Below are 27,259 nucleotides of genomic sequence, written 5' to 3'. Positions count from 1 at the left end.
TACATTGCACTGCCTCTGCAGATAGTTTATTCCTTTCATTAACTAAGAAAACTACCGGTAGTAAAAGTTCCCTTTTGCACACTAGCGCAAAAGTTCACATAACACATTATTCTACTCACATCATTACTCAATCATTCAATTGAAACAACTTTATGCTCAGTAACTCAAGGTTAAGTAATAACAGTAAAAGTAATAATAATGTGTGAAATATTGGTTATGGTTGATCTTGTGCGGCATTTGATACTGTAGTATCTGAAGTCTATAGACACATGGAGAAATCCATAAATGGTTGTGAATTACCTACCTCGTGAATATAGAAATAACATAAATACTAAAAGAAAACCTTAAACAAAGGAGCTAAAAGAGGGTGAATAACAATGAAGCATACAAGTTTCAGTCTTATTTAACATTTACTTTATATGAGAGCTGTCTCAAATACTTTGTGAGCATGTGAATTTGAGTGACATCACTGACACACAAAGGAAAATACAGCAAACAATGAGTGGTATGATAAATTGGATTAACAATAGTAATCTCATGGCTAATAAGAAATACATAGTATTTGGGTAATAAAAAAATTCCAGTCGTGGGCGTTGCGATAAGTAAAGCGATAACATCGCTTTAACCAGAAAAAATTATCGCTTATATTTATCGCTTTCAAATTTCCCGCGATAAATCCAGCGATAAAGTAGAAGACGAAAAACCGTTACGGCGGGAGGTTACAGGCTCATAGTTACGCGGCAAACAGATATGGTGTTTTAAGTGTAAAAAAGAGGTTTTTAAATGCATAAGTAGCAAATATAGAGTATTTTTGGATTTATCGCAGGATCTATCGCTTATCGCTTTAAGGTATCTTGGAAATTTATCACTTTATCGTTATAGGACTAATTTATCGCTTTATCGCAAAATTTATCGCTGCCCGCCACTGAAAAATTCGAGAAAACCATACTGAAAGAATGAAAGTACTGCATATGCACGACGGAAGTGAATCTAGGAACATTGAGGACCACAATGATAACTAAGTTTACATGCTTTTTTGTTATCCTCGGCATTTGTAATTGTTATTTCGAACTATGTGTTCTTTCTTTATCTGGACTTCATGTATATTGATTCAATGCCAAACAAAATTACTTACAAGTATGACACTTGGGAATAATTGATAATGTGTATGTGCAGAAATAAAATTGTACACAGTAAGTCTGTGAAAGATATTGTGGAGGCGGTGAAAGATAGGAAATGGAATTGGGCAGGTTAAATGACTGATGAGCGATTGAGCAAGTGTGTTACTGAGTGGACGCCGTGAGACAGGAAGCGTGGAAGAGGGAGACCAGACAAGGTGAGACAAGATTGTGAAGTTTGCGGGAGTGACGTGGCAGAGGTTGGCGCGGTCGTGTGAATCATGGAATGCCATGAAGGAGGCCTTTGTTCAGCAGTAATAATGATAATGATTTATTTTGGCATTGAATCAATATACATGAAGTGCAGATAATGAAAAGAACACATAGTTCGAAATAACACTTACAAATGCCGAGGATAACACAAAAAAGCATGTAAGTTTATTTCCATTGTGGATTCAAGATGGCTGATTTGATTGATTGAAATCTGCGCTACCCTAATCCAAGAAATATTGCATGTATAAGAAAATGTTAAAATGAAAGATAGAAGAAAGGTGTTTATCCAAAACTGTATACATACATACATATGCCAAAGGCTTTTCCCCCCTTATACGGGGGGTAGCCAAAAAGAAAAAGGCATAGAAACCACTCCCACCCATAACTGTATAAATTCTAATAAAATACTGATACGACTCAAACACATAGACGACCAAACAATATATCAAGGTGGGTAATGTACAATTTATAGAAAATTAATTGTTAGAAACGGTAAGTTAAAATATCAAAATTACAATAGAATAAGTTAATACAATTTATGCCTCCTCACAGGGAATTTACAGTGTTTGAATGATAGACTGGATTAGTTTGAACAATTGTAAAACACCAGAGAAATGTATCGGATGTAATATCAAATATCTGAACCACGATCCAATAAAAATATAGGAAATTGTGGGATTTGAGGAATATAATCCAAAAATATTTTGAATTCTACATCTAAGTTAGAAGATATTACGGCAATTGAACAATGATAAATACTCAATTAGTCTTCTTCAAGAGAAGCGGATTCTAGAACTGGAACTTGTGAAAGATAAATATAACTTGTGAAACAAGAACGTGAAATTACGACCAAGACATCAGTGAGAAGAAAGCAAGATCTGTTTGAGAAAGTATATATTTGAAGATGTGCCAAGTAAACTCCAACAATGAGAAATAGAATCATGTTACTTGAAAGGACAAAAGACACTTGCCGATATATATTGTTGGTACCTGAATAAATTACTAGTATCCATTAAAACAATATCGCGTTTATGCAACTGGATTACATAACCAGTTTTCATAATCCACCAAAAGAACGAGAGAATTGCTACATGTATAAATAATGAAGTATGATCGCATTATATAATTAAATTTTGCCGGGGTATATGTTGTGGACCTGTCATCTTGTGCTTTTATTCGAAACTAGTATCGTCTTGAAACCATATTTTTGTAAGGAACAGAACCTGACATCTTCGAGTTTCGAACTGTTGATGTAAACACTCATTGACATATCAAAGGACCGGTCTGATGCAGCTTCACACTCTCTTATTCCTCTTCATCTGTGATCGTGTGTAATCCCATGCCACAACAATCAAGTCAGGGCAAACGGATAAAGTAGTGGACACGAGTGACGTTTGGTCGTTGAACTGGGGTAGCAGACGAACACAGCAGCGACGAAGACGAGGGTGAAATAGTAACAAAAACAAAATTCGATTGAATTGTGATAAAGGATACGGCCGGGACAATTAATTACTTGCCGCCGCGACGAGAAATTGATATACATATCATTCATCAAGCACATTGAGTTGACACTTCACAAAAATGGGTAAGGAATGATTATAAAGGGTTGACATGGGGAGGGGGCGGAGATGGGTGGGTCGAGTGACTCAGTTTCTTGCTTTTTCTATATTACTAGTATCATTATTTTAACATTAAGGCTCATTTACAACTTAGTTGTATTCTTGGATTCTCATTCTAATAATCATTCATTTGGATAGATAGACTGGACGTGGTAATGGTGTTTCAATTTTGTAATGAGTAACCTTGTGTGGAAACAATGAATTTTGTGAGCGTAGTGAATACTTCATTCATTAATCAATATTTACCACTGTCATAAAATTGTAATACATGAGTTTTCCTTACTAAACCATGTGGACAAAACATGCATATGTTGTACTATTCATAACTACATCTTTCATAATGTACAGGAATTTGGATGAATATTTAATATCAGCAATTATATAATGATATTCAGAAAAGAAGACACAATCATGAAGTAGCATAAGTAATTACAGTCACTTTGCCTAGAATTATTTGTTATTGTTGGTAGTAAATTGCATGTGGGTGTTTGTAAAGAGAATATTAAAATGTAGGAAAAATAATATAGCTGATTGTCAATTTTAGTTATATTGATACAATTGATTAGGACTAAAGACTATGTTGTATCAGCGGGTCAGGATTGTACATCACATTTAATTCTCTCCTACAATTTTTTTTATTTTAGAAAGGATTTCTTGTCTTCTGTATTTTTGCATGAGGGAGGAGAAGTAAGGAGGGTTGCTGTGTAAATGAAACAGCTGGCCCTGCTGTGGATGTGCTCTATCTTGCTGCATTGCTCCTGACCTAGGAAATAGGTGGGGGGCAGGGATGACCCATCATCCCCAAGAAGTTATAATGAAAGGGAGTTAAATGGGATACAGATAGGAGTGGGATTAGTGGAGGTGGGTACATGCCTTAGCTGGTTACCTCCCTTATAAAATGGTATAAGGTCTTGTAGTATATAGATAGTATAGAATAATTGTAGCATGTCTCATCACTTAGCACAGTTGTGCTAGTATGGTTCTTGCTTGATTTGGGAGGGATTTTTCTGTTGGGCTCAGGTTTGGATGAGTTTGATAGAGTAGGGTGTTAAATGATTGATTTTGCACTGTGAGCTTGAATGTGTTTTTGTATGGGGAGGGAATTCCTCATCAGCATGAACTCAATTACAAAAATTCGTTTACTTCCATTGTGACCTTGGAAGCCAGCAATTTTGTTCAGGATAATTTTCTTAACTATATAAACTAATAATAAGAACATTTTCAAAATCAGCACACATATGTGGTGTAATGAGAAGAATGCTGGTCTTGCCTTCTCTTAGTTGAGGAGTTCCAATCCCACACTCCTCTGATTCCTGGGAGTGATTGTTACCTGCCCCAACAGTCCAAGTGCGCAGGCCAAAGATGATGGTTTTGGCCATAGCTAACTGCCTCCTGGCGTAGGCTTCTCATCTTGTTGCTTCTTACTTAGAATCAACCAAGTATAATATAAAATCAGTACTATTGTAAACAAACATATTTTCATTTATCTCACTTTTTTCTTGTTCAGAGCAGTGCAAAAAATAGTCAACCCAGAGTTCTTTCCGAAACTGAAACTACATATATATACATATATGTAGGTATATACACATAAATACATGTATGTGTGTGCAAAAACCATAAAAGAATTTATGAGCAAACTAGGTGCTGAGATATACAAAAATTATATATATATATGTTGTGTATATATATATATATATATATATATATATATATATATATGTATATATGTATGTATATATGTATATATGTATGTATGTATGTATGTATGTATATATGTATGTATATATATATGTATGTATGTATGTATATGTATATATATATGTATATGTATGTATGTATATATATATATGTATATACATATGTATATACATATACATATATGTATATATATATATATATATATATATATATATATATATATACATATACATATATGTATATATATGTACATATATATATATATATATACATATATATATGTATATATATATAGATGTATGTATATATACATATATATACATATGTATATATATATAGGTATATAAATATATATATATACATATGTATATAAATATATATATGTATATAGTTTCATATATATTCATATATATATATATATATATATACAGTATATATGTACATATATATATGTATATATATATATATATACATATATATACATATATATATACAATATATATATACATATATATATATATATATACAGATACATATATATACATATACATATATATACGTATATATATATATACATATCTATATACATATATATATACATATATATATACACACGCACACACACACACATACAGGGTACTTGAGATAAATTTGATCATTTTTGATCTGTCATATCAGAACCATTTGAAGGATTTAATAGCAGTAAAGTGCAATGGATAGCTGATTCTGTGTACTGTTGGTGGGCATGAGAGCTAGAGAGCATGGACAACTGGAAAGCACAGGAATATGGGAAGAGAGTGACCTGAATCATGGTGATTCACTCCAGATTTAAAAATTTGGAAATCTTTTCTGCAGCTCAGTGCTCCTTGAATACCGTGAAGGCCATGAGATGTGAGCTGGAGAATTGTGACGGGGATGTGAAAGCAGTGGCTAGCAGGAAGGATCATAGCAGGTGTTCTGACTCTGTCTGCACAATGAAATTTGTTGGGAAGCTGCAAAAAAAGGTGCTGCAAGATCCAGGCAAGGCAGTGTAGACCTTGATGAGAGAGATGGGCATTGGAATAGCAACTATGAAGAAAGTTCTGAATGAGGATCTTCATTACTTATAGAAGAGGTGCAAGGGTCAACTACTCACTGCCAAGGCCCACGAGAACCACCTTATGAAAACCAAGAAACTCCTCAACAAGGTCAACCACCCAGTTGAACTGGTGATATTCTGGTTCTTCTCAGACAAGAAGAACTCCTGCCAGGACCAGTTGCACAACACGCAGAACAACAGGTGGCTAGCCTACAGTCCACACGAAGTCCTACACTTCATGAAGACCAAGTTCCCTCAGACTGATGATTTTGGGTGTGTTTTCAGTGAAGGTCATGTCATGTCACCCCATATCTTTGAAGAGGGATTCAGACACATTTCAGATGGCTATATTGAGTTGCTGTCCACTGTTATCAAGTGCTGGGTTGATTGGGTATCTATGGGAAGACCATACATGTGGCAGCAGGACTTAGCTCTATGTCACACCTTCGGGAAAACCCATAAATGGTTGTTTGAGAACTTCTACAACTTCACCAGTCCCAACGGTGTCCCACAGGGATCAGTACTGGCTCTGATAATGTTTACTATATATGTAAATGACATGGATGAAGGTGTAGAATGTTACATGAACTTCTTTGCAGATGATGCCGAACTATTAAAGAAAGTAAGTACAGAAAAAGATTGTGAATTGCTACAGAGAGATCTGAACAAGGTCTGGGAATGGTGTCAGAAGTGGGAAGTGGACTTCAACAGTAAGAAATGTAGGATAATGGAATTTGGAAAAAGTAAAAAAAGAATATCAGGATACATGAAATTGGTGCATAGGAAGTAAGGAGTGTTGGTTCCAAAAAAGGACTAGGAGTAATCATCACCAAAGACATGTCGCTGGACAAACAGATAAACAAAATAGTTGGAGAAACCTACAATTTGTTAAGAACAGTAAAGGTGGCTTTTAATTACTTGGATGAGGAAATAGTAAAGAAAATATTAGTCACACTGATAAGACCAAGATGGGAGTACACAGCAACACTACAGACACCCAGTACAAAAAAGAATATAAAGAAAATAGAATCCAGAAAAAAATGACAACGATGGCCCCAACACTTTCAAAACTGACATATGAACAAAGATTGTCTAAACTGGAACTGCTGATCCTGGAACAAAGAAGAGAAAGAGGTGATCTGTTGGCCATTTATAGAATTATGAAAGGCATGGAAGTCCTTGATAGAGAAGACTTATTGAATTAGGATAGAAGGAAAACAAGGGGACATGAAAAGAAACTGAAAAAGGACAGGTATAGAAGTGATCTGAAAAAAACAAAAAAACTTTCTGCACAGAGTGATAGATGTCTGGAACAAATTGGATGAAACAATAGTGTGTGCAAACTAGATGTTGTAAGATACAAAGATGGGTCGCCATGAGCATAGCTCCCCTTCCCATAGAATATAACTAGGTAAATACGCACACACATGTTAATCATCACAGTGACAACACATATAAATTGGAGCTCCTGAGAAAGACTAAAAATGGAATGTCGTAACAGTGATACAATTACAGAATACCTAGGGTGTGATTATGGGAAGGGGAGTGCTCATGGATACCTGAAATGGTTAATTTACAATGTAAATAGTGTGTTATTGAAGCAAAATGGAAGTAAATGATGATGGGCCAGGTAAACCCCAATATGGCTGTCTGTTGCGTTACAATATAAACATGTATTCAAAGCCATCTACTGGTGTAAGGGTGAAGCAAAATGTAAACATAGGTTTCAGATCATTGAGAGGTACGAAAAGGTTTCTACTAGGATTTAGTGGGTATGAAAGAAGACCTTTTAGTAGAGTTATAGATATAGAGAGGGACGTGAGAAATGTGAACAAATCATGGAAGCAAGAAACTATTGATCCATAGAAGATGAATAAAGACTTAAACAAGGGAGTTATTTAGAAAAAAGTAAACACTGAAGTAAAAGAAGAGGTAAGTGCACAGAAAGAAGAACTGGCTGAGTTAAAATGGGAAAATAAGAAGTTGAAAAATAATGAAAGCACAAATAACGAGACCATAAGGAAAGATGTGGATGAATGGATAAAAGCAATAAATGTGGAAGCAAGAAAAAGCATAGAAGATGATTTGCAACAACTCAGGAATGATTGGAAAAAGACAAAGAAGATAAGGAAATTTTTAAAGAAATAGTTCATCAACAAATGCAGAGAAGGCCAAAGATGCATTTATTAAAGTACATAATGGATATCAGGACAAATTGGTGAAAAGGAAGTAAAGAAAGTGGGATCTGAAAAAGACCTGGGGGTGATCACAAAAGATATGTCCCCTGACAAACATATAAACAAAATTGTCGGCAAAACGTATAACTTGCTAAGATCAATAAAAGTGGCTTTTACTTATTTGGATGAAGAAATGGTAAAGGAAATACTAGTCATATTGATAAGGCCTAAATTGGAGTACGCAACAACACTATGGTCCCCCAGTACTAAAAAGAATATAAAGAAGCTTGAGAGAATCCAGAGAGCAACTACGAAGACAACCCCAACACTATCAAAACTGTCATATGAAGAAAGATGGTAAAAATTAGAATTACCAACTCTGGAACGAAGAACAGAAAGAGGTGACCTGTTGACCATCTACAGAGGTATCAGGCCCCCAGCTATTTTTATTACTCCAAGTAGAGAGTGAGCTTGCACAAAACTTTGCCTACGAACTCTTGTTTACCAAACACCCAACTCATAAAAATGAAATCATCACTATCTATCCCTCTTTCTACTCTTGTCTCTATCAGCTTCTTACAGGGATTTCACCAGGGATGTATTATATTGCCATGGCTGTTCAATTTATACATTGATAGGGTGGTGCAAAAGGTAAACTCATGGGTAATGTGCCAGGATTAGAGAGTTAAAGGAAAAGGAGAAAAGTGTGAGATAATCCAGTTGTTGTTTGCTGATGACACTGCACTTGTAACAGGATCAGAGAAGGGGTTAAGGAAGTTAGTGATGGAGTTTGGGAAGGTGTGCAAAAAAGGAAGTTAAAGATAAATGTGGGTAAAAGTAAAGTAATGAGATGTACAAGGGGAGAGGATGGCAGCAAATTGGGAGTATAAAGGAAGAGAGACTGGAAGAAGTGGATAGCTTTAGTTATTTGGGTGGGAATGTGGTGGGAAAGAGAGTGGAGGTGGAGGTAGAATGTAGATTGAGAGAAAAAAGTAAATGCCTTGTGGGATTAAGAAATATAATGAGTAAAAGACATTTGGGAATGGATGCTAAGAAAAGATTATATGAAGGAGTGATTGTGCCCGCAGCACTGTATGGGGCAGAAACATGGAACGTAAGAGAAGAAGAGTTTAAATTTGTTTGCGATGAAGTGCCTGAGAAGTATGGTAGGGGTTACTATACTGGATATGGTGAGAAACAAGGTGAGGAGGAGAGCGGGGGTGAAAAGGGATTTGGGAGATAGGGTTGATGAAAGAGTATTGAGATGGTTTGGACACATGGAAAGAATGAGTGAAGAAAGATTAGTAAAGGAGGTATGGAAGGAATGAACATGAGGGAGTGACCAAGGATGAGATGGATGGATGGGGTAAAAGGGGCATTGGGAAAGAGGGGGATATCTGTTGAGGAAGGAGGGGAGAAGACAGAAGGTATGGGTGAGTGGAGAATGGTTGTGTATGGATGATGCTGTGATGCATGGAAGGGAGTGGGTGGGGAATGGCGGGGAGTGAGGGAGTATGTTTTAATGATATTTTGATGCAGCCCAAAGGGATTTCTCCCTGTCTTCTCTTTTTCTGCATGAGAGAACAGAGAGGGGGGGGGAGGTCACCAATTAAATGAAATGGTCTTGCTGTGGATGTGCTGTGTCTTGCTGCATTGCTTCTGACCCAGGACAGTAGGCAAGATGTAAGGATGACCCATCATCCAGGAGGAGCCCAGATAAGGAGGGAGGGGTAATGATTAGGAGTGGATTATGTGGGGAGGAAATGGGTGGGAGTGGATTTATGCTTTTGTCTTTGACTACCTTCTTTGTAAGGGGAAAAGATGCTGTTGGTATATGTATGTATACATTATTATCGTCAATTTCATTATTGTCATTATTATTGTTATTATTAATATTATTAATATTATTGATATTAATATTATTAGTGTTATCAATATCAATAATAATAATGATAGTAATAATAATAATAATAATAATAATAGTGATAGTAATAATAATAATGATAATAATAGTGATAATAATAATAGTAATAGTAGTAATAAAGTAATAATAGTAATGATAATAGTAATAATGAATAATAGTAATTGTAATAATATAATAGTGATAATAATAGTAATAGTAATAATTAATTATAGTAATAATTATAATGGTAATAGTAATACATATACCAAGGCTTTTTCCCCCTTAATAGTAATAGTAGTGATAATAGTAATAAAGATAGAAATAGTTATAACAGTACTAACAATGATAGTAATAATGATAATAGTAATAAAAATGATAGTAATAATAGTAATGATGATATAGTAATGATAATGATAATAGAAATAATAATAGTAATAAAATGATAATAGTAATGGTAATAGTAGTAATAATGATGTATAATAGTAATATTAATTATAACAGTGTATAATAATAGTAATAGTTATGATAGTAATGATAATAGTAATAATAGTAATAATGATAATACTAATAGTAATAGTAATAAAAGTAATATTAGTAATAGAAATTATAATAATGAAATAATAATGGTAATAAAGATAATAGTGGTAATAGTAATGATAAAGATAAAAATAGTAATATAGTAATGAAGGTACTAGTAATAATAGTGATAATAGTAATGATAGTAATAGCAATAATAATAGTAATAATAGAAACTATAATAATAATATGTACATATACCAAGGCTTTTTCCCCCTTACAAGGGGGGTAGCCAAAAAGAAAAAGGCATAAAATCATTCCCACCCATTCCATCCCTGAATACACTCCACACCCCTCCCCCATCCCTCCTAACATGATAATAATAATAATAGTAATTTACAATAGTAATGATAATAATAATAGTAATAACAATAGTAGTAGCAATAGTAATAATAGTGATAGTAGTAATAATACTATTAATAGTAATACTTATGATAGTAATAATACTAATAATAGTAATACTAATGATAGTAATAAGAGTAGTAATAACATTAGTAATAATGATAACAGTAATAGTTATAACAGTAATAGTAATAACAATAGTAAGTTATAATAGTAATAATGATATTAGTAATAATAGTAATAGTAATAACAGTAATAATGATAATAGTAATTAAGATAATGATTATAGTAATGATAATGATAGTAATAATAGTAATAGTAATAACAATGGTAAAAATAGTAATTATTATTATTATTATTACTATTATTATTATTAATATTATTCGGTTCATTGTTTTGTGTAATTTTATCCAGAATGTGTCCCTTCAATAAAAGAATTAATGGAAAGTTGTGAATGAAAATTGGCTTAAATGCCAAGTTTATGTATTGTTTAAATGATTGTTACTTTGAGTTTCACTGCTTTGAAATGCACAGCTCCACAGTAGCAGACAACAGTTACTTGGCCCTCTCGTAGATTTCTCTGGGAAGAAACTTTTGACTTTTCTTTTGTCGTGTCAACGTGGACTGTATAGGATAGGCGATTGAAAGACGAGCTTAGTTACTGTATACTGTTTCTGCATCATTTGAAGAGTGGTAGATAGAGCGTTAATGGACTATGTAGTGGTAAATAGGATTATGATAGGAAGAGTTAAGGATGTACATGTGCTAAGGGGAGAGGATGGGGGAATATCAGATCATTTTTTGGTGGAAGGTAAGTTGAGAGTGGAGGATAGATGGAGGAAGAGGAAAGGGACAAAAGGTAGGGAGGTGCTTAGAGTGAACTCTTTAAATGAAAAGGAAAAGGAGAAGGGGTACAAGAAGAAGCTGAAGGAGGAGTGGGAGGGAGTGATGGATAGAGTAGAGCTAGGTGTGGAGGAGGAATGGGGATGGTTTAAGAAGGGAGTCACAAAGTGTGCAAAGATGGTGTGTGGAACAAGAAGGACAGGAGGAAATAGAAGAAAGGGTAGTGAATGGTGGGATGAGGAAACAAAGAAAGTTGTAGAAGAGAAGAAGCGAGCTTTCACAGATTGGTTACAAAATAGGACGAGGGAGTCATGCGAGAGGTACAAAGAAAAGAAAAGAGAAGTAAAGCACAAGGTAAAGGAGGCAAAGAGGAGAGCAGATGTGAAATGGGGTAAGAGTATGACAGAAAATTTTGAAAGTAATAAAAGGAAGGATGTTTTTTTGGCTTTTATGGACCTGGAAAAGGCTTACGATAGGGTAGACAGAAAGGCACTGTGGGAGGTTTTGCAGATATACGGGATAGGAGGAAAGATTCTAGGAGCTGTCAAGAGTTTTTATGAGAGTAGTAGAGCTTGTGTCAGGATTAGAAATGGAGAGAGTGAGTGGTTCGAGGTAAAGGTGGGACTTCGTCAAGGTTGCGTTATGTCGCCCTGGCTGTTCAACTTATACATGGATGGGGTAGTGTGAGAGGTAAATGCAAGGGTAGTGGGTCAGAGATTGGGGATGATTAAAGGAAATGGAGAAAAGTGGGAGGTGAGCCAGTTGTTGTTTGCGGACGACACTGCACTTGTGGCAGGATCGGAGGAGGGATTGAGGAAGTTGGTGACAGAGTTTGGGAGAGTATGTGATAGAAGAAAGCTGAAGATAAATGTGGGTAAAAGTAAGTTGATGAGATGTACAAGGGGTGAAAGTGGCAATAGTCTGGAAGTGAGCATTAAGGGAGAGTGACTGGAGGAAGTGGATAGTTTTAGATACTTGGGTGCAAATGTGGCAGGAAAAGGTGGAGTGAAGGTGGAGGTAGAATGTAGATTGAAAGAAGCGAGTAAATGGCGTGGTGGATTAAAAAGTGTAATGAGGAATAGACGTTTGGGAATGGATGCTAAGAGGAGACTGTATGAAGGAGTGATTGTGCCAACAGCACTGTATGGGGCAGAAACATGGAATATAAGAGAGGAAGAGAGAAGGAGTTTGAATGTGTTTGAGATGAGGTGTCTGAGAAGTATAATGGGGGTTACTAGGCTAGATAGAGTGAGAAATGAGGAGTATGATGGGGGTTAATAGGCTAGATAGAGTGAGAAATGAGGAGGTGAGGAGGAGAACAGGGGTGGAAAGGGAGTTGGGAGATAGGGTTGATGAAAGAGTATTAGGATGGTTTGGACACATGGAAAGAATGAGTGAAGAAAGACTAGTAAAAGAGGTATGGAAGGCAGATGTGGAGGGAGTGAACATGAAGGGACGTCCTAGGATGGGGTGAAGGGGGCTTTGGGGAAGAGGGGAATGTCTGTTGAGGAAGGACGGGAGAGGACAAGACGGGTGAATGGAGAATGGTCCTATGTGGATGATGTTGTGATGCATGAGGTGGAATGGGCGGGGGGATGGGGGGTGAGGTAGTATGTGTGAGCAAAATTTGACGCAGCCCGAAGGGATTTCTCCCCGTCCTCTCATTTTATGCAATGGGGGGACGGAAAGGGGGGGTCGCCGATTTAATGAAGCGGCCTTGCTGTGGATGTGCTGTGTCTTGCGACACTGCTTCTGACCCAGGGCAGTGGACAAGGTGCAAGGATGACCTGTCATCCAGGAGGTGCTAAGATGAGAGGGAGGGTGGAGGGGTGTGGAGTGTATTCAGGGATGGAATGGGCGGAAATGATTTTATGCCTTTTCCTTTTTGGCTACCTCCCTAGTAAGGGGGAAAAAGCCTTGGTATATGTATGTATGTATGCATCATTTGATTAAAGTAATCAATTATCTTCATGTCAAGAGGTGGAGGGAATACAGTGGAAGTCATTAGAGAAATATGTTGAAGTCCAGATGGAGGTATGAGGGTTGATGAGCTTTGAAAATGGGCATCAGGGAAATGTTTCTCTCTATAATTTTGCAGGACCATCACCAGGTACTGTAATTGGCTCCACTCTGGAGAATTGTGTTTGATATTTACTTTTGATTGATAAAATCATAAACCCTGTTTACATGGAGAAATGTATTTGGTATTCATCAACAGAGGGAGTGATTACCAGTTTGACCCAGCTGAAAGTGGCAGTGGAGGATGAGAAAGAGAACATACCCAAGGCATTAGAGGACCTAGTCAACAAAATTCACCAAGAAGGTTTGTCACTATAGTACTCTATATTTGTATGCTTCCTTCATTCTCTTGTTTTAGCTTTGTGACCTCCTGTGTGAGGTCCTAAACTCAAGATGTACTTTTAGCATGAAATGCCTTTGCTGATGATGCAAACTCTTGTTATCCCCCTTAAGCAAGGTTAAGTAAGGTTACATTCCCAAGGAGTTGGTATCCAGTCTCCAGAGTAGTTGTAGAAACTACCTCTTTATCATTCTCTCACTTCCTTCTGATCTTAAGTGCTTTCAGTTTATTTTTTTCCATAAAAGGAATTTCATATTTCTTCACATAAAGAGTTCAGTTCTCGACCCATCAACATCTAGTTGGAGACATAGAAACAAACCCATGCCCATAACTATTCCTTGGGAAGAGAACCCATTAAAAGAAAAGCAAAAGTGGGGAGAGATTTGGAGGTCTTGATAAAAGAAAATAGGGAAATGTATCACATGTACATATTGCCAGATTTCATGTTCATGAATTATTATAGTAACAGACTTAGACTGAGATTCACAGTATACTCTCTGGTTTAATACAAAGTCATTCCAGAGATACTCCATGATTCTCTGAAGACACCTGGTACCAAAGACATCGAGATGCTTCTTCAAATCAGCATTTGCTATCCATGTCTCACAGCTATACAGTAAGACAGGAAGTACAATTGACTTGAAGACTTGGATCTTAGTCCTCCTGCATAGATATCAATATTGCTATATACTTTGGTAGAACAAGACCCTAACATCATGGGCAATGCCTGCATTTCAGAGGATTTTCTAACATGATCCACTGCTGTTATGTACCACACTACCAAGGTATATAAAGCTTTCCAAGACCTCAGTGCGTTCACCACATGCATGGGCAGATTGAGCTGTGTCATCCAGGAAGCCCTCGGATGCCTGGACCTTGCTCTTGCTCCAGAAGACCTGGAGGCAAATGGTCTCACCTCCCTGTGCAGTGACTAAAGGGATGCAGCCCAGGACCTTCAGTGACTTTGCAATGAGAGCATCATTGGCAAAGGGAAGGTCAGTGACCTTAGTGTTGCCAATGGATGTGCCACAATGACATTGATAGACATCTCTGTTGGGGTGAGGACATTCCTTTACCTCACTCCTGAATACAGGAAACCTCCAGATTTACAGCACTTTCCATCCCAAAATATAAGACAGGGATCACGTTAGTAATCCTTGCATGAATCCCACATGTATGCAAAAAATCCCAGAGCACCCCACAATGCACTGACTAGGAGAACTATAAAAAGTGAAGCAGTTGAAACAAAACAAGGAAAAATGCCATCCTCAAGACAGCAGTGCAATAATATGAACAAACACTTCTCAACAACAAGTTTCAAACCATCTGCTCTAGAAAATAGGGAAATAGCTAGAGAAAAAATCTTTCTAGACACATACATCATCCCTCTTTCTCCAGCAAAGATGTGGAAGATCTTATGAAAGAAACTGAAAAATTCGCATGCAGAAGACTCAAGTAAGGTTTCAGATATCAATCTAAACTACCATGGCCTAAAGCAATAAAAGCCTTAAGACATATTTTTTTGCACAATAAAATTCCAATCATCTGGAAAAAAAAGTCCATATAATCCCCATATTTAAACTAAAACCATTTGAAAATCTTGCAGCCTACAGATCAATCTCAGTTCTATCCACAATATCCAGGCTTATGGAATGATGAATTGCTGAAAGAAACATAACTAATGTATCTACCTTCCCAGTACAATAGGATTAAGAAAATACTACCCAAAAGAAGTGCTTTGGTGGTAATAGTTACAGAGAAGGCATTTGTTCAAAATCCCAGACCTATACTTTCATAAATAGACCATAGAGGTAGACGTCCACATCAGTGACCAGAAATGACCAACAAACTTGTTAGCTGGCAAACAATACAGAATAACCCAAAGCAACCAAATTCCAGAAATTAAAAGACTACAGTATTCTCACCTCTTTAATTCAAACTTTTTACAAATGATCTTTCAACACCCAATCCTGACACTCCTTGGGTCCAGTCTCCTAGTTTCCAATTTATCATACCTAGACTCAAATTCATATACAGTTTCATCTTGGTCTGTATCTTTTATTTCCAATTATAATATTTAGATTTGAATTCATATTTTGTTCCAGCTTGAGCTGTATCACCTTCCAAGCTATTCCAAGTATATATGCATCTACATGGAAAACTATTCACACTCTTTAGATGTGTAGTCATACCTAACTTGTTCTCATGATCTCTTAAAGCCCTCCCATCCTTAATCACTTAATCAAGAGGGAGCATAAACCTTTTGGTATATGAAATAGTATGTAATATTTATATATATATAACAAAGGGTCTTTTCTACCATGTAAGAGGGATCACCAAGTTGAAGTCCATAGTATCATACTATTTTTTTTTTTTTTTTCACATTGCAGAGGATAGTACAGAATTATGTGAAGGCCTCATGAGTGATGGTGTTCTTCCTTTGGCTTCATCAGCAATCCAAAGTGATTCTCCAGAATCACAAAGCAAGGGTGCAGAATTGATAGCAGAACTGGCAAAGGTGAGTTGGCTAAGACAGGCAAATATTTATTCACAAATTTCTTTTAATATGGATGGGAAGGTGTGCATCAAGTGCGATGTTACGGTTTGACTGAATTATATTGTGGTTTTAATTTATTTCATTTTATCTAGGGAAAAAAAAGATAACCATGTTACAGTCATTGGTATGGACAGGATTTACCTCGAAGGGGTGGGAAAAGGTATATCAAGTATGATGTTATGGTTTGACTTAAGAGTATTTTCTTGTGATTCTAATTTATTTGGTTTGACCTAGGGAAAAACAGAGAATTGTAATACAGTCAATGGCATGGACAAGATTTTCTTAGAAGGACACCGAAACCACTTGTGTCTATCAGTTAATAAATCTGTGGAACTCCACTAATCACCTCCCAAGCTGAACTCTCTTCTCTGAATACAACCCTTATTTTCCTTTCATGCAAAAATCCTCCATCCAGTTTAGTAGTTTACCTTCTATCCCTCTTATGTTTTCCAGTTTGATGGTGTTAATATTGTCATATGTTGGTTACAGCTCCATTTTTTTGTATTGATTTATGTTTGTGTTGTACAATTTAAATGGAATCAACATTGACATATATTGCATTTGATTGATGTGTATAGTTAATGGGCTTAGTGTTTATAGGTCAAGAGTAACCCAAAACAAGCAAATCTCAGATGCAAAAAGGTCATACAATGCACAATACTTTCACTATTATTGTTCATTTTCTTTATTAGCAATCTCCCAATTCCAGAGTCGGAACTAAATATCAAGGTTCCCCCATGTGTAGATAACTTGACAATAATAACCCAGCATAGGAAATGAAAAATAGCAGCAAAGAACACCCAAGCCTACTTGAATAACTGAAACAGTAGCTCATAGATAACTGAATGGAAGTTTCAACCCAGAAATCAATAGTGACCACTCATACCATACAACCATGAATCAAAAACTACCCTATAATAAAATTAAATAGCTAATTCCTCCTATTGGAAAAATACACTAAAATTCTTGGTCTAACACTTGATAATAGTATGGCTTTCAGCCCACATACAGACCTGACAACAAAATTCAACAAGAAAATGTACTTAAATAAATCTATCTCAAGCATGGACTTTGGACAACAGAAACTGTGATAACTATCTACAAGCATTTTGTAAGAACCACCCTTGATTATATCTCCATAGTATGGTTCCCAACAAGTAGCAAGACAAACTTATGCAATTTACAAACTTTATACAGAATGGAGCACTGAGAATAATTACAGGATGTAACAAAACCATCTGTTTAGGACCCCTGCATAGTGAAACCAAATTCCTCTTCATAGAACACCACATGAAAATGAGAGGAGCTCAATTCTACACCAGAACCATAAATGCCACACACCTTTCACATTACATTTCAGAAACACCACCAACAGAATGGAAAAAATCTAGGTATACACCAGCAGCATACTTATAACAATCTATCATGTAACACCACAACACAATCATACATAAAGACATATACACTCAAATCATTAAACAAGGCCTTCAAGGAAAACTGCCAAACTCAATACTCCAACAACAACCCCTAGACAAGAGCCTCACTGGCATGCCTGTGCTCATGACACCATCCAGCATTAAGATGGGTCCAATGCATAATAGGCTTGGCCATATATTCAAACTGTCCTAGATGCAACTACCACACAGAAGACACACACTTGTACCACAGTCCCCCATACTAACAGTCCCTAGACAGTTACACAATGTATCTGCCCCAAGTGACTTGTGGTCCTGCCCATAGGCTGTTGTTGGTTGTCTGAAGGCTACAAGTCTTCTACAAGAGAAACCAGGGTCAACAGATTGATTCATTAATTGAAATTCATTGATACTCCAAAGTCTTAAAAGTTCACAAATATTAAAGGGCCAACTGTATATACTATGTATGTAACACTTGCTAATCTGAGTTGGTTGTAGCACAACATGTATTATTGCACATGGTGAAGCTATATGTAGTAGATGATATATAGTGGAACTGTCTTCCAACAGGTGGAGAGTTGTCGTCAAGGATGTGTGTCGGGGGGAGTGGTGCCCCATCTTGTCACTTGCATGGGCAGTGAAAGTACAGCTGTAGCTCTGCAAGCATGCAGAGCTCTCGGCAACATCTGTTACGAACATGGTATGTACTCTTGACTTGTTAGGCTCATTAGGTAATGGATATGGATTATGCATATTAGGTGATGTGAATAAGTTTCACCAGAAGTGGCTAAAACAGTGGTTTGTTTTGAATTTTGTTGTGTGTTTAATCTATGTGTCTTGCAAAGTTCTAGATGGCTGGTCATAGTGTATGCTGAGCTTATGATTTTGTTGTATAATTATCTACACTTGTAGATATTACTGTTGTCATAATTTTGTTGGATGTGTCATTTGTGTTTTTGTTTATTTTGTATTATTAATGTTTGAAAGGTCTTGTTAAAGGTACATTGGAGTTATGTCAGTACTCCCTGTACTGGAGTATTGACTCCATGTTAATGTGTAGTCAATGCTTTAGGGACTATTTTGGGGGTACCTCTATGGACCAGAGCTACACATCTTCTGATATGCTATTCCCTTTGACCTATTCATTACTGTGTCTATGATTACTTTTTCCTGATTCCCCTATGGTGAGGGAAAAGAATTCTGCAGTGTGTTCTGTCATGGACTAGCATATTGTATTTGATTTTCTGTATCAAACGTGGCCATGGTTTGATCAGTTCCATCAATCCAATTACTGGCATGCTTAATGTCTTCAATTTGGATTTTATGTTTATATATATATATATATATATATATATATATATATATATATATAGAGGGGTATGAATGAGGGCGCAAATGTGAGAGGGTCCCACGGCCCGCATCCTTCCTCTTTATATGGAGAACACATACAAGTGCCAACAGAAAGTGCCAATTAGTTACATCTATAGCCCTAGCCTATATTTCTATTTACCTGGCTTCACACAATCCTTCCACTTTATTTTTGTGTGAAGAAGGCTTACAATTTATCAATTGCTACCTATCAAAATGAACTTAAGTATTAATCCATGTATATGATGATTCTACTTTTATGTGCCTTCGTTGTTTTGATGCCCTTTGACCTCTGCAGCAAAATGCTGTAGTTGTGTACTCCTCTGCTGTACTGTGCAACTAAAGCTCCTGTAATTATTCATCTATCGTAAGTTACATACATACATATACCAAAGGCCTTTTCCCCCTTATAAGGAAGGTAGCCAAAAAAACAGACATAAAAACCATTCCCACCCATTCCATCCCCATCATACTCCACTCCCCTCCACCCTCTTCCCTCCCTCTTATCTTTGCACCTCCTGGATGATGGGTCATCCCAGCATCTTGTCCTCTACCTTGGGTCAGAAGCAGTGTCACAAGACACAGCACATCCACAGTAAGGCTGCTTCATTAAATTGGCAACCCCCCTCTCTGTCCCCTCATGCAGAAAAGGAGAAGATGGGGAGAAATCCCTTCAGGCTGCGTCAAATTATTTCTCATACATACTCCCTCACCTCCCATCCCCCACCTATTCCACCTCATGAGTCACAGCATCATCCATATACAACTGCTCTCCATTCACCCCTGTCTTCTGTCTTCTCCTGTCCTTCCACAACAGACATTCCCCTCTTCCCCAAAGCCCCTTTTACCCCATCCATCTCATACTAGGTTGCCCCCTCATGTTCTCTCCTTCCACATCTGCCTTCCACACCTCTTTAACTAGTCTGTCTTCACTCATTCTTTCCATGTGTTCAAACCATCCCAATACTCTTTCATCCACTCCTCATCCTCACCTCCTCATTTCTCACTCTATCCAGCCTAGTAACCCCCATCATACTTCTCAGACACCTCATCTCAAACTCCTCCTTTCTTCCTCTCTTATGTTCCATGTTTCTGCCCCATATAGTGCTGTTGACACAATCACTCCTTCATACAATCTCTTGGCATCCATTTCCAAATGTTTATTTCTCACTACTCTTTATAATCCAAGGCAATTACTCGCTTCTCTTAATCTACATTCTACCTCCACCTCCACTCCTCCCTTTCCTGCCACATTCGCAACCAAGTATAAAAAAATATCCACTTCCTCCAGTCTCCCTTGATACTCACTTATCATTATAATCCTAGATCTCATTATCTAGCTTTAGAGAACCTAGTAGTGGCTGAATTCAACATCAGTACACATTTTCATCAAGGATGGCGAGCAATATGGCTCTTGCTAGGAATAAATAATGGCTGATGATATCACACCTGTGTCTCTCTCTGTCATATTGTGACACCATTACACACCATAAAACATGACACGTCATGGAACATGACATATCCCCCTTCCCTGCATAAAAATGTTTAAACCTTTGAGTGTTGGATTAAGAGACCAAGGTGTATATAACATTGTAACTATCTTTGTTATCTGCTGCCTTGAAGACTGTAAAAGGATAAAAGATTAGTTACACAAAAATTTTCTCCACTGACTAGCGTATGAAAATGAACAGTACAGAGTTCTATACTAGACTCTTCAACTCCACTTGCCCATCTCATTATATCACACAAGTACTGTCAGCTGAATATTAAAGAAAAGATAAAGAAGTACTACTCGAACATAACAATTTACCACCAGTACCACACAATACATCCACACAAAAACACATTCACACATATATGATTTCTGAGCTCTTATCTGGGAGAGTAATAGCTGTTGATCATGAGGCCAACATGTGTTCCAAGCCTATGGTGAATCTTACCCAAATAATGAAACAATCTCTTTAAGACAAACCACCAAATTCAATACTTCACCAACAATCTACCCAAGATGCAACCATCACACGAGACATAGATCGTCTCACTCTACAATGCCCCACAGAAACAATCCCAAGACAGGAGCACAGTATTTCTTCTCTTGGTGACCTAGTGTTCCTAGCTGGTTACCTGGCAGCTATGGGTCAACTGCAAGAGAGACTTAGGGTAATAGATTGATTAATTGATTGGTGCATCCAGTTGTTATTCTCAGTGTCTTATTTAGCTTAGTTTGTAAGGTGTCTCAGGCTGCAGCACTGGACCTGGCTATGGGTGTTCTGCAGAACAGAGATTGTGGATGAAGATTGGAAGCCTGACACACTGCTGGAGACCTTTAATCAACCTCAACAATGTATGCCAGAACTAAAGCCAGTATATACTGTTTACCCCCACAAGGTCACCCGGGGGCCATGAGTCTCTTGCAAGAGACCTGGGGCAATAGATTGATTGGTTGATCATAAGGTGTCTAGTTTTCCTGATTGTTGGGAACAAAGCTGCGGAAGTGTAGTTGAATGTGGTTCATAAGAGCTGCTTGTAGATTGGATTTTCCTTCTGTTGTCCAAACCCTTTGCTTGCAATTTATTTTAGTGTTCTTGCCCCAACATAGTTCAACATCTGCATGGACTGGGTATTGGACTGAGTTGTTGCGGAGCATCCATTGGCAACACTAAGGTCAATGACCTTGTCTTTGCTGATGATGCTGTACTTTTTACAGAGTCATTGGAGGTCCTGATTGCAGCCTTTGAGTCACTGCACAGGGAAGTGAGACTGCTTGGACTCCAAATATCCTGGACCAAGACTAAGGTCCAGGCATTTGGGGGCTTACTGGATGACACGGTTTAGTATGTCCATGCATGTGACACTGAGGTCTTGGAAAGCTTCACATACCTTAACAGTGTAGTAAATAACAATGGTGGGTCATGTCAGGAAATCCAGTAAAGGATTGGCATTGCCCAAGGTGTTGTGGACACACTCAGCCAGATTGTATGGCATTGTCAATATCTATACACTAGGACTATGACCTGAACCTTCAAGTCATTTGTGCTCTATGTCTTTTATGGCTGTGAGATATGGTCACTGAGTGGTGACCTCTAGAGGCATTTTGATGTCTTTGGTACCTAGTGCCTTTGGAGAATCATGGGGTATCACTGGAATGATTTTGTATCAAACCAGAGATTAGTATGTGAGGTTCAGTTTAGGTCTGTCATCAGCGTAATTTGTGAATGTCAACTCTGGCTGTGTGGGAATGTGGCACATTTCCCAAACACTGATCCCACTCACAGGGTTGTCGCTACAAGAGACAACCTCAATGGAAGGGATTAAGGGGATGCCCACAGAATTCATGGTTATGGCAAGTTTATTGAACCTGTTGAGAAGTGTTTGGAGTGGGAAAGTCCTCTGCATGGGAGCCTGATCAGAAATCATGGGGACTAGTGCCATTGTGTGAATGAAGCAGTGAATCCCCTGGCATATGCTCCTAATTGATGATGATGATAATATTTTTCTTGTTAATTTCACTGTCTGGTCATCTGAGTATCAAAAGTGAGGCCTAGAGCTTTAGAGTTCCTTTCTAAAAGAAAGACTTGGACATTTAATTCCATTATTGGATGTATTTTCATTCATGGTTGCCAGGAGTGAACAGTTTTACTGGTGATTTCTGGTGTGAGGCTTCCATATTTTTTTGGAGGGCCATTTTCCTAGTTTGTCTAAGCTAGAATGTTATTAGGTACTGTCTTGTAGTTGTTATGCTTGGCTATTTTTGTCAGGTTATCTATGTAGCAAGCAAGTAAATGCCTTGGGGGATTAAAAAGTGTAATGAGAAATAAGACATTTGGGAATGGATACTAAGATGAGATTGTATGAAGGGGTGATTGTGCTGACAGCACTGTATGGGGCAGAAATATGGAACATAAGAGAGGAAGAGAGAAAGAGTTTAATGTGTTTGAGATGAAATGTCTGAGAAGTATGGTAGGGGTTACTAGGCTGGATAGAGTGAGAAATGAGGTGAGGAAGAGAGTGGGGATGGAAAGGGAGTTGGGAGATAGGGTTGATGAAAGAGTATTGGGATGGTTTGGACACATGGAAAGAATGAATGAGGTAAAATTAATAAAAGAAGTGTGGAAGGCAAAGATGGAAGGAGTGAACATGAGGGGGCGATCAAAGATTAGATGGATGGGGTAAAAGGGGCATTGGGAAAGGGGGTTATCTGTTGAGGAAGGACAGGAGAAGACAGAAAATAGGGGTGAATGGAAAATGGTTGTGTATGGATGATGCTGTGATGGATGGAAGGGAGTACGAGTAGGTGGGGGATGGCAGGGGGGGTGAGGGAGTATGTGTGAATGATATTTTGACCCATCCCAAATGGATTTTTCCCCATCTCTTTTTCTGCATGAGGGGACAGAGAGGGAGGGTTGCTGATTGAGTGAACCAGCCTTGCTGTGGATGTGCTGTGTCTTGCTACATTGCTTCTGACCCAGGGCAGTGGGTGTGATGCAGGGATGACCCATCATCCAGGAGGAGCCAAGAAAAAAGGGAGGGAGAAAGGGATGGGTAATGGGAGTGGAATATGTGGGGATGAAATGGGTGGTTGTAACACAATAGTAAAAGGGAAGAGATAGGCAATATATTTGTGAGAAGGAAGATGGATGTGTTAGTGTTAAGTGAAACTAAGTTGAAAGGGAGGGGTGATTTTGAGTTTGGGAATTTGGTGGGGAAAGTGTTGGGAATGAGGGAACAGGGGAGGGAAGTAGCTTTACTGGTTAAGTGATGAGATAAGAGAGAGATTAGTGAAGTGGAAGGTGTAACTAGTAGTTACCCGTATTTCTAGTCGTAGGTCATGTTGACATTCACAGTCAGTTCTGGTGTTTATTTTCAGCACAAAGAGTGTGGTCCAAGGCCAAGTTCCAAGCAATGACAGCAACTAAGTGACCTGACCCGAACCGGGTGGTCAATGTATAAAGCTGTAGCATACCGAAAAGTAGTGATGCACCTGGTCAGCTCAAAATGGCCAGGCCTCACGACTGTTTATGCTTTTGCTTGAGTACAAATGCATAGAATATACAATAACTATGGCTGTAACTGATGCATGAATACACTGAGGCAAAAACCCAGATAGAACTGCATATAAATATATACAATTTTTGTAACCACAAAACAGCCACTTTTATAAAATATGCACAAATATCACACACAAGTTAATGTGGGGGACCAATGGGACACTGACAAACACAAGTTCAGAGTGATCGCTGCAGCCCTTTGTTCCCAGGTCACAGCTTGGATTTCTCCAATCCTTACAATTCCCCCAAGCACAAGTCAGTATGCCGCCCTCGAGGATGTGCTCAAGCAGACACATGGTAGGACAAAGGAAGTTGCCATGGCAGACTTGGTAAACATCACCTATAAAGGCTGTAGGCCCTTGGTGTTTCTGGTGTGTATTCAGGATCTCGGTAATGCTGCTGGAGACCTGATGAATGACAAGATACATCTATTGACACAAACAACTCGTGCTCTCAACATAATGGACAATATGTGAGAAATTCACTAGTAAACAGCGACATCAGTCAGACAATCTCCATGACAGTTGCGCAGAGGATTCGAACCCGCTGCTTCTGGACCCAAGAGAGGCTCCATAACACCCGCCTTAGACCACTCGACCAACTGACAATTAAAACCTTATGAACTCAGAACCTATCTAGTTCCTGAGATTGGGGAGGGCACTAACTGCTCCCCCATATAACCCCCATTTCACCATACAGCCAATTGCACTCGTGGGAGGGGTAAGGACCGGAACAAATCCCTTTCATGCTTCTTGCCATCATAACTATAAGAGAAATTTGCTATATAACAGCGACATCAATCAGACAATCTCCATGACAGTCGCGCAGAGGATTCGAACCCGCTGCTTCTGGATCCGAGAGAGGCTCAATAGCACCCGCCTTAGACCACTCGACCAACTGACGATTAAAACCATATGAACTCAGAACCTATCTGGTGTTATGGAGCCTCTTTTGGGTCCAGAAGCAGCGGGTTCGAATCCTCTGCGCGACTTATATGGAGATTGTCTGATTGATGTTGCTGTTTACTAGCAAATTTCTCATATAGTTATGATGGTGAGAAGCATGAAAGGGATTTGTTCCGGTCCTTACCCCTCCCACGAGTGCGATTGGCCGTATGGTGAAATGGGGGTTATATGGGGGAGCAGTTAGCGCCCTCCCCAATCTCAGGAACCAGATAGGTTCTAAGTTCATATGGTTTTGACCACTTCCATACGGTGCCGCCTACTTAGGCGGCATGAGAAGCAAGTAGGTACTTGCTGATGCCGAAGTCGCCATCTTGATTATATTTATTGTAGTTGTACCTATGTAATTTTCATTCTCTCTAAACTGGCTTCATCAGTTTTCTATGGTTATCAAAATACATGGGTGAAAGAGAACGGACAATCTAGCGCTGACTTTAATTTTTATAATGCGATTATTATTTCGAGACATCGCACGTCGGGCAGCTAATGCTGCCAGACTTGCGATGTGCCCCAGAGGGAAGAGGTTAATCGTCAGTTGGTCGAGTGGTCTAAGGCGGGTGTTATGGAGCCTCTCTTGGGTCCAGAAGCAGCGGGTTCGAATTCTCTGTGCGACTGTCATGGAGATTGTCTGACCAATGTCGCTGTTTACTAGCGGATTTCTCATATAGTTACGATGGTGAGAAGCATGAAAGGGATTCGTTCTGGTCCTTACCCCTCCCACGAGTGTGATTGGCTGTATGGTGAAATGGGGGTTATATGGGCAAGCAGTTAGCGCCCTCCCCAATCTCGGGAACCAGATAGGTTCTGAGTTCATATGGTTTTAATTGTCAGTTGGTCGAGGGGTCTAAGGCGGGTGTTATGGAGCCTCTCTTGGGTCCAGAAGCAGTGGGTTCGAATCCTCTGCGCAACTGTCATGGAAATTGTCTTATAATAGACATTACTGAATACTTGAAGATGGCGGACAGAATTTTTCATGCTTTTGCTACTATTAATGTGTGTACCTGTGGTGGCCATGTGCGAGGCCTAACAGATGAAGTCTAGTGAATGTTGCAATGTGAGTGATCATGTGTGTAGTGTTTAACAAAAGTGATCCAAGGGACAGAATTGTATGCGATGGAACCTTTTAGCCATTAATCGCAGGAGCAATGGAAGCACACCTCGACCATGTGGAGATTCTCCTTGAATGCTTGCTGGTGTCAGATGACATGCACCATCCCCTCCCTCAACAAGGCAATGCATACTGCTACTACCATGCTATGTTTGGATGCAAAGCTAGAAATCTTCCCTGCACATGGCACAAATGACAGTCATTGCAGGAGCATCAGGGAAAATGCCTGGAGCTGGGGATGCTAAAGGAACAACCATCCTCACCTCTCCTGCCCAAGTGTCAGCTCCACCTCTAATGGCCATGAGCCAACCCCTCCCTTTGGCCAACCACTCCCACCCACCTCGCACCCACCCTTGCTCAACCTAGACAGTCAATCACACCCTGTTGTGTGCAAGGGATATGGTTTTCGGCAGTCACTTTGTAATTGACATGGGGGCGTCTGTCCACGTCGTCCCTCTGGCTGTGGGTGAATATGCCCACACTGACACGGCATATGACCTGTTGGCTGCCAATGGCACACCAATTGCCATGTATGGCACTATGAAAGGGAATCTTTTTGAACAAGTGCTTAGAGTGTTTTGGAAGAAATGTGAATGTAGTGGTGTTGGAGGACCTTAAAGTTAGAGTAGGGGATGAGACAGTAGATGGAGTAGTAGAGAAGTTTGAGGTCACAGTAAAGATATGGTTTGACTGAGGGGAAATTGCAATATTAATGAACCATGTTTTTTTCTCCTTTTTGCATCAGAAATATCATATTAAGAACCTAATTTGATGATTGGTGTAACATAGATTTTGAGAGGGAGCAAAAATGAGTC

The 27,259-nt window shown here is 38.5% G+C and overlaps 1 protein-coding gene across 3 annotated transcripts in view; it reads left to right on the top strand.

Moving 5' to 3' along the window:
- The first annotated feature begins 2,600 nt into the window (after positions 1-2,600).
- The window catches only part of vimar (visceral mesodermal armadillo-repeats), a 61,140-nt gene continuing 36,481 nt past the window's right edge, over positions 2,601-27,259 (top strand). For all 3 annotated transcript variants that reach the window (XM_076177941.1, XM_076177940.1, XM_076177939.1), the window contains exons 1-4: positions 2,601-2,976; positions 13,846-13,950; positions 16,377-16,504; positions 18,529-18,658. In XM_076177941.1, the coding sequence (XP_076034056.1) occupies positions 2,973-2,976; positions 13,846-13,950; positions 16,377-16,504; positions 18,529-18,658 (367 nt within the window). In that variant the 5' untranslated portion in view covers positions 2,601-2,972. The remainder of the gene's footprint in view (positions 2,977-13,845; positions 13,951-16,376; positions 16,505-18,528; positions 18,659-27,259) is intronic.

Source organism: Oratosquilla oratoria, chromosome 41 (genome assembly GCF_046742065.1).
Source record: "Oratosquilla oratoria isolate Oo_2021 chromosome 41, ASM4674206v1, whole genome shotgun sequence".
Lineage (NCBI taxonomy): Eukaryota > Metazoa > Arthropoda > Malacostraca > Stomatopoda > Squillidae > Oratosquilla > Oratosquilla oratoria.
The sequence above is the reverse complement of the archived record's forward strand: the minus strand, read 5'-3'. Positions and strand labels throughout refer to the sequence as shown.